At 39.7% G+C, this 9,603-nt stretch overlaps 1 protein-coding gene across 6 annotated transcripts in view; it reads right to left on the reverse strand.

Annotated features, from left to right (window-relative positions):
* Positions 1-6: 6 nt before the first annotated feature.
* Positions 7-9,603, reverse strand: part of KIAA1328 (KIAA1328 ortholog) — a 177,017-nt gene continuing 167,420 nt past the window's right edge. For all 6 annotated transcript variants that reach the window (XM_019610301.2, XM_010725189.2, XM_019610305.2 and 3 more), the window contains one exon: positions 7-425. In XM_019610301.2, coding sequence (XP_019465846.1) covers positions 212-425 — 214 coding nt within the window. In that variant the 3' untranslated portion in view covers positions 7-211. The remainder of the gene's footprint in view (positions 426-9,603) is intronic.

Consider the following 9,603-nt stretch of genomic DNA (forward strand, 5'->3'; position numbering starts at 1 on the left):
ATCTCAACGCTTTCTGATTGGTGTATCCCCAAAATATCCTTGCAGCATGATTACTAAATCCAAAACAAAACTAGATGGTAATTAACTGTGTTTTAGAAGAAGGAAAACAATCTGTTGTTGCTCAAATAATTTAAAAATGGTACTTAAAAACAAATCAGAAATAAAAAGGTACTACAAATTCTATAAAAGGAGCGTAGACCAAAGAGCAGTGTCAAATGAAGAAAATCTCCTCCAGCAGCCGCCTCTCCTCTAACTCTCCTGCTCTGCTTCTGGAACCACGAGGGGACTGGCACCAAGATGTCAACCGGTGATTCACACGACCAGGCGTGTGCATTTTGTTCTTCTCATAGGATTCTCTGTAGTGGTGTCCTGGGGCAGATATTGGACTCATAGCTTGAACCATGTCAAGAAGAGAAGTTTCATACCTACAGAAACACAAAAAGAAATTGAAGATCCATTAAGCATCACATCATCATGTAGGAATTGAATCCCGCCTTTCCACCTTCACCATTCAAAGTAGATCTACACTTGTCTGATGGGGTCCATTAGATCAGAATGAGTTCTGTTATCTAAGTTCCTGTGAGGAATACCAACACAGAGGTATTGAAAAAAGAGGTGAGCAAAGCATGGGTTCTTGGGTTATTTTAAGCTATTTCATCAGCTTTTCCATTTGATGTGTGTAATGTCTTAGTCACACTCCGGAGATTGAGGACTGAAGTCAGAGATATGACAGCCAAGTGCACAGTACAGGTACAAGGCGGACCCACACAGGTAATGGTAAAGTGACTTATATGCATGCTGCACTTTTTTGAATAGACCTCTACACTTGATTTAGTTTCCTGGGGATTTGAAAACAGCAGGAGACTTTATTATTATTGCCACAAACTACACGTGCTTCCAGTAAATCTCTATGCACTATATGGAGTCTGTCTGGTGGAAGCACTGAAGGAATATAATCTAAACAAGGCAATACAAAATCAACACTTCAGGCACTATGAGAGAAGGCAAAGGTGATAGACATTACTCAGGCTGTCCTTTAAGTGTGAGTGCAGATGTGGGGGAAGGTTGCAAGCCACTGTTAGCTAGTAACACACACTGAATAATGGCAGTTGCTTTAAACAGGCTTCTTATTAATATTCACACAAGACAAGACCTGATCTAAATACCAGCACAGGATTGATCATTACAATATATTTTCTCCTGTCCAAACCTAAATGTCTTAAAGAATACCGGTTCCACTGCCTCCCTGGGAGCCTGCTCTCTAATATAAGAGATATCACTCAAGAGTTTTACCCAAAAGTCCCTTTCATTCCAACTTGTTAGCACTGACCTGTCTGATGTTGCCAATGCTGAAATAATTCACACACTCAATAACTGACATGCAGAGAACATTATTCATAGCACCCAACCTAAGGTATGAGTGTAACAGGTTGGCCCCCATAAGGTCCCTGCCTTGTAAGAAAAAAGACTTCATCTACAGTGTGAGTAAACATCTCAAGCTGTTTCCTGCTTTGAGTTGCAGAGGAGGAGACTGAGAAGACTGTGAAACTAAATCAGCCAGCTGGAATTCTTAAGCACAAATATTCTCCAGTGTGAACATTCAAAATAGTTTGTTGAAGTGAAAGATTAGCAGAGGTCAATGGAATTCCCAGAGGCAGAGTACTCCTTGTGTTGTCCAGCACTGTCATGCGCAGCAGGAGGTAAAGTGACTCTTTTCCCTGAACTAGCAAAGCCGTGTGAAATATTTCTCATTAGCTCCAGCAGTGAGAGTTACATGCCAACCACTGTCAGAAAACTGAGCATGACAAGCTAACCTAAGATACTGAGACACTTAACTCAGAGAATTAACATGGCACTGATAGGTTAATGCCAACGTTAATGGCAATCGTTAGTTATGCTCTTATTGCTTCAAAAAGTCAACTCTTTCATTTCCTTTAATATTTATTGTTCCTTCCAATTTGATGGTGGTCATCATTCCTAATACAGCCTGACTCAATATAACTGCATCTCAGTGCTCTCTCTTCTATTTAACAGTCTGCATTAGTTTCCTCCAGACATACTAGCTTATATTTCATCCAATCAGAAACTCACTTTGTAAAATTCTTTCATATTTTGCACTTTTACATGACTTTCTATCATCTATCTGTCCAAATCACCCCTTATAGCCAGAAATGAGTGACTCAAAACAAAAAATTGAGCTTTCATTTTGTTTCAAATGGACTGTGCAAACAGCTACTAACCTTGCTCCAACATGATGCCTTACAGTTACTCTAGCCAAGAACTTCAGAAGAACAGGTAGCCATGCTAAACCACTGCATACATGCCTGCTGTTCATATTAGCATTCAGGAAGTATCCTGTAAAAACTTTAAGATATGTGTAATGGAACAAGCTCTATACTAGTGAAAACCAGCTACACAGCTATATTAGACTTTCCATGCAGAAAACGTTTTGGAATGAGTCTATACAGATATACACAGATGCTTTGAACCTGAAGAAAACCAGTTAACACGTACACTGGTTTCATTAGCCACACCTAAAACTTTTTAGATTAATCTAGTCTAGCATACAAATGCTTATCTCCTCTGACTGTAGTGCTATCATAAAATTTCAATTTCTCCGGCAGCCACATTTAATCACAGATTAGGTAGGGAGAAACCAAACCAGCCAGTACATTTATAGTAAACGTGCAGGCCCTAGATTTCAGCAGTACCTTGGAGTTCATTTCTTCTGCAAGTTTATCTAAGTTTTACAGCATTTCTGCTATCAGGAAGGCTAAATGATTTGGCAGATTACAAGAGCAGCAAATAGCGAAGATTATGTAAAAGACCAGGTGTTGTAAATCAGTCTATTTGACACCACAGTTATATATGCAATAAAGTGAATGAACTCTGCTAACAGAGCTCTATCTGATAAAGAGAATGCTCCTTGCAGGTATTTAGTGTTTAATCCAATGATAATGGCTTGCCCTAGTTTGTCTAGGCAACATCAGACAGCATCTGGCTGGAGGCAACCGACTAGACCTAGAATGGTTTGAAGCTTGCAAAGACAATTTTCTCTCTGCTTATTTGTATCCAAACATTTAAAGAGACACAACCCGAACGCTCAACTCCTGAAATGAAACTTTCTCTAAAAATTCCATATGCATTCCTTTCATGATCTGAATAAATGAGTAAGTAAAAACAGATTAAGATCACGCTTTGTAGCATCAGTGAAGTCAAAGCTGCAGCATCAGGCACCCAAAGTCAGAATGTTTCAAACATAAGGACTGCTCTGGAAAACTTGGCTTGTGAATACTGAGTGTTTTTTTTTTATGGAAATTAACAGCCAACAGTGTCCCTGTGCTGTTCATGCTTCCCAAATGGGAAAAAATCCCATATGTTTTGCAGAAGTACTAGCGTCAGACATTAAGCTAGATACAGAAATTCCTCATGTATGGACGCTCAACCGAACAACCAAATGTCCTATTTAGTGCTAGATGCTTATGTACATTTTATTTTATGGGTTTTGCCCTTTCAGCAGCATGGAAATGAGACAGGCAACTGTCCCTTCAAAAACAGTGATAATCCAGCCTGTCTTTACCCTTTTGCTACATTTCTTAGTTTACTGGAGAGTCAGCAAGTACATCATAACCAAGTGGAAAACATCTTTTCTAAGTCTGGCTTTGGCATTTCCCCCATGTACATTTTTTCATGTAACTGTCATGAACTTGAAAATTTGTATGTTTCATCATGGGATAATAAAGTTTGTGCAAGTCTGTAAGCTTGGGCTAGGAGTTATATAGCTGCTAGGCTTTGGAGAAAATAGGCCTAAGCATCTTCATAAATTCCATCAGGAGAGGGAACATGAACAGTGGATGTACAAAGCGTAATGAAGGCAGGACCACACAAAAAGGGTAGCAACAGATGCAAAGAGAACAGACCAAGGTAAGTAGTGAAGCTCTTCTCGCAGTGAAGAAAATTGACCTTTCTTTTTAACGTACAAAATAGAACCCCAAATAAAGCTCCATACAGAAAAGCACGGAGATTCCCAATCTGTCTGAGGGACAAGGATCAACCCATTGTAGCTGTCTCAGTGCAGAGCTGTGTACTGACTGGTCAGGCATTGCTCAGCACGATTACAGTACTCTCCTAATCTCCTGTGTACAATTAATACAGATTTCTGGAAATTTGTCTCCTCAGCTCCTAAAGTGCTTGAGGAAATTATACTGCAAACTTTCAGCATTAGCTTCTAATTAAGTCAGCATCTAGTAAAGTTTGCAAACGCTCAATATATAAGAGTTTTGTAGTCCATCACTAAGGTAACAAGAAACACCAGACAGTACTGTGATTCAGAGCAGCTCTCTGAATGTCCCGGTTCTAAAGAAGAAAATAGTATAAAAATAAACACACTCCACTGCATTTCTGTTTCACTGCCTGTGCAGCAGGGAGACAGCGCTCTGAGCATCCACAAGTGCACCGTCCTTTGTGCTGTGCTTCAGTCCTGAATGGGAAGGAAAGCACTCACATCTTATGACAGACGCAAATGCGGCTGTTGCTCTGGGAACCATAAGACCACTTATTCCTAGGATGGTTGCTGAGAAATCATATGAAACCATTTAGCATTCTATTAAAAAAACAAACAAACAAACAAAAAACATGGGTAGACCAGAGGCAGCGGTCCTGCAATGTATGGTACCTACAAAATGGTCAGGTTATGCAAAACGATGCACAGAACTCAGTTGATGATCAGAATATTAGAGAAAATGCTGTTTTTGAAGGGAACATCAGCTCATATTGGTATCAATCACCTGAACAGAGATGTTTGTTCATTTGTTTAGACTTTTGGGATATTCACTGAATTTTTTATATTTGTCTATTTCCCATTGCTGGTAAAATATATTTCTTACATGCTGTTCAATTTTTAAACCACACTATTGTATTTCCACATCGTGCAGTCCTATTTAACTAATAATATCATTCACTCCTTCCTATAAAAACAGCACAACACCAAACAAGCTTGATATTTGAAGGAGCAGGAATTTCCCCATGAGGCAAAATAACTAAACTTATTAGAGTCATAAATACTCCGGCAGTGAGATATATGTATATTTCTTTAAACAAGCACTGTCAGATATTATTTGATCACTATGTTCAGAGATATCTTTTCATTTACAGTCTCTGAAAATTTATTCTTCAACCATAAATGTGTACAAAACACAGAATGTCTCTTCTGCAAGGTGATGGCATTTCAACAAAGCATACTGGCAATACGGTTTTGGAGATTAGTAGCTATATAGGCTTACTTTATTTAACTGTATATACCAGAGGAAATAAAAAGGTTTATTTTTATACTACTGCTTATATTTTCAACATAAAGTTCAAAGTGATTTACTAATGTTACATGAATTGCCTTTGAATTACGGTACAGTATTGTGCCCAAGTACAAAGCCCAACACTATTTTGTATTCATAAAACATCATCTGCCTCCAAGCATTTTACAAATGCTAAATACAGCTAAAAACGCATTCAAGGGGTAGGGAAAAGACCCATTTTACAGAAAAGGAAACCAGGCTTATTGCTATTATAAAGCAAATGTCAAATCTCTACTTGATTGGAACAAACAGGGCAAATAAAAGCAGCTTCCACAGCAGACAATACACATGCAGATAGGGAAATGGCCTCAGTGGTCAAACGACCCCAAAACCTGAAGACAACACACTAGCAACACAGTGTGAGGTCGTATGGAAAATACTAGCTGTAATGATTCCTTACCCATCCAGAAGCTAAGCTCTATAGAAAAAAGGCTGAGCTCTATCCAAACTTAAGTCCTAGCTCTTTCTGCCATCTTTATTCTTGTGTCCACAATTTTCACACTAGGGATGATGGACATTACATTCCTGGCTGTCATTTCAACAATGTGTTGTTCACAATTCTGTCCAATTTATTTTTCATACTCCAGTTTCTGCAATATCCCATGACAGCAAGCACAAGATGTTCACTGCTATGGAAAGACACCCTCTTGCGTGTCCTCTAGTTTCACTGAATGCTTTTTAAGGATTGACTGCAGTTATGTGATAGCATCTGATGAACAACAGTTCTACTTTAAATTTATCCCTCACCTTTACTATTTTGCAAACTCTGTTAGTGTTCTCATTCAGTCTTTTTCAATGTCAACAACTTTTCAGTCCCTCTTGGTGCAGTAGTTGCTCCATCCCCTTGATCACTTTAGTTGTCCCATGCATCTTTTCTAGCATCCACAATCTCTTTTTTGAGAAGTAGAGACCAAGAGTGCAAGCACACCAAGGCCTGTGTATGTACAAGCATTTGTGAAGCTCTGTGGAGCCTCTGACTTCACAAATGGCAAAAAAACGGCTCTTGAGTTCAGCATCAAATAGGCACACTGTTGACCACTCTTCTCTATGCAAATTACCTTTCTACCAATCAGTTTTGATGTGTTTTTGGAGTTTCTTGCCATATGCATGACATTTGACTACTTGAAAGAACTCTGCAGACATTAGGTTATCCATCTACAAACATTAGGTTATCCAGAATATTTCACTGTTCACTTCTTGTTCCAATTTACCAATGAATAACCATTCTGACACTGAAACACTCTGCTACCAACTCTTCTGCATCATGAAAAATAAATATTGTCCCTTTGCTTGTTATCAGAAAATCAGCAGTAAATACGAAAAAGGACTTTGCCCTAATCCTGCATAAACCTGGGTGCTTTGGTGCCGAGTCCTGGCAATGGCCTTTTGAGAATCCAAATATATTATGTTCAGTGGATCCTCTTTGTGTCACTAGATTTCCTGTTTCACTATGCAGAGGTCTTACCTGATGCTTCCTTCTTCCTTCTCTCCCTCCCTGCTATACAGAGTATAATCCAGGTTTTAGCCATCGTGCTATTTGGCCCAGCAAGCCTGAGATGAACATATCAATGAACAACAGAAACTAGTTGGATAGGAAATGAAAGCTGAAAAGAGAAACTGATCTTGCAGTCATTCCCTGAAAGCCAAGATAGAGGACCTTTGCCTTTCACGTGACCTGATCTTCAGTGACCAAATAACACCCTGGGGGATAATCCCTTGTATTGACTTCTCAAGATGCTGAAACCTCCTCGAAATGAACACAGTGAAGTGCAATCTTCGAGCCTAAAACTCAAGAGGATGAAAAAGATTAAACAAGGAGTCAGAGACAAAGGGACTGTGCCAGTTAGCCTGAGATTCTCATTTCACGTTCATGTGGGTTGGGATTCAGAACTGACACTTCACCATGGGAGACAGGAGGAGGCAAATTAAGCAGTGCTGTACGTATTTAAAACAACTCCAGGTTGGGACAACTCCAGGTTGCCTGCAATGGGTCTGTATTTTCCAAAAGTATCTCAAAGTTTCTCAATTCTTAAAGAAAAAGATCAGACTGAAGAATAGTTCAAAGCAATTAAAAAAAGATCTAAGTCTTTTATTTAAAATACATCACACAATGTAAAACAGAATATATTTACAATGTCCTCAGCAAAAGCCTCCCGGAGTGCTGTAAAACCTACACCCACATAATAGAGAGCTTATGGTATCAGAGACTTTAAAGAATTCTCTGAGGCAGTTTTCACAGAATTATAACCTAGAGAAGGAAAAGACTTATTAGATCATCCAGCCATCTCCCCACTGACGGAGAACAATTCCCTACAGTGTGCTTCCTAACACTTTTTGCTAACAATCAGCCCCTTGCTATTCTCCTTGGGAGGCCATTCCACAGTCAAATATATCTCATGCTATCATTACCATTATTACTTATTTATAGACTACAGCATAACCTAAAGGGCCTTGGTAAGGATTAGGGGGTCCGACTCCACAACCACTTGTAAGAGTAAGCATTCAAAAGAGCAGATAGTTGCACTGGAGTTTGGTAGGAGGAAGAACTACGCAATGCAAACAGGAACGCACTACATGAACACGTTTCTGATACTCAGCTACAGATACCCAAAGAGGTTTTTTCTTCCTCCCAGTTTCATACTACAAGCCATCTCCACTTTTGGTGCAAACACTCCTTAAGTATTTGAATAACATTACATTCCTTCCTTCTGCTCCAGTCTCAGACAACATTTATCTGAGCCATACGTATTTTAATCTTCTCTCATAAATCAATACCTCTTGCACAGCAACAGATCCTGCCACTTTCCTCCTATCTTTGTCAGTGTATTTCTAGCAAGCCATCACCCAGAGACCAGAACCACGTTCCCTTGGTGTGGTTACACAGAAGCCAAAAGGAGACCTGCTCTCTCCAACAAACAGTCAGCCAACGGCCTTTTTGCAGCCATTTCATGGCTCTTGTGCCCCTCCTAATTAGTGTGACACACTGCAGTGTAACGTTGCTGTATGCTATAAGACCTGCAAATCAGTAAAAGGAACGCCTCGTTTTGTGGGGTTACTATTATCCCTACATCTTCAGGCAAATGGCATCAGAGATGACAGCCTTTGCATGGGAGAACAGGGAGAAAAGCAGCATCATTTGGTAATGACATACATCCTCACTAACCAAAATGATCTATGCTCAACAGCACTATGGAACAGTAATAAAGAGCTAAAGAGGACCTAGTCTTTAAAGAGGCTGAATACTGCTGGCTTAACCATGTCTTTCACACACCAAGCAGAGACGGTGTGCTACAGGATACTGAGATGCACATCAGCATCTCAAACTTTTGTCCTAAGTCAGAGCTGATAAGAGATTTTTCTTTTGCAGTTTTCACCCTGGCTTCACCTATGATAACATCCATCCGGCTGTTATTACTGAAATAAGAGTTACTGCTGCTCTCATCTCTCATTACTAAACAGGTCATTTTCACTTACCACTAGTCAGAGACTAACACCTGCTTTCCTCACCTTTCCACAGTCTGCCTCAGTGCTCCCAACCTCAGTTCCCCTACCTTTTTACTCCTGGTAACTCAGCCTTTTATGTTATTTTTTCACTGGACTTTCACTCAGGCTTTGCTGCCATGTTACCAACCTGTCAAACTGAAAGGACTGCTTTATTGTTTTTGTCTCTGTGTGCTTTTAGTACTTAAAAAACAACAAAAAACACAGATCGTTTCTTTTAAGGCATAGCTGCAGGCAGCTGAATTGGCATAACTGAGGTTGTAATAATTCTGGAACAGGGAGAGTGAACAAAGACTTGAGTGCTGGGAAGTAAAGAAACCTTTTAAATCATATCTGCTAGTGACAGAAGAATAATTTAGAACAAAGTTTTAGTATAAAAGAAAGAAATTACAGAACCATGGAACTACCATGGAGTTTAACAACCACCTCTGCAATCACTCTGTTTGTATTGTCCTTCTCTCCCCTCCCACACACCCATTTCTGTCTCATCAAGTCTGAAAGCTCTTCAGATCAGAAAATGAACCTCAGTCTATGTACAGCACTGGAGGCCCTGATTCTGCCGTGATATTACATAATAACTTTGCACTTCAGAGCATGCTTAGCTTTTATTCCCTTTAAGCACTCTGTCATCACAGCATATCTCCAGCAAGATCTTCACCCTTTATTGTTATGGGCCAAAACTAAGCTGTCATCATATTTTCTGCCATACCTCATCCCCCTACTTCCCCTGCCTTAACAGCCTTTTTTCTCC

This window comes from Meleagris gallopavo, chromosome Z (assembly GCF_000146605.3).
Source record: "Meleagris gallopavo isolate NT-WF06-2002-E0010 breed Aviagen turkey brand Nicholas breeding stock chromosome Z, Turkey_5.1, whole genome shotgun sequence".
Taxonomy (NCBI): domain Eukaryota; kingdom Metazoa; phylum Chordata; class Aves; order Galliformes; family Phasianidae; genus Meleagris; species Meleagris gallopavo.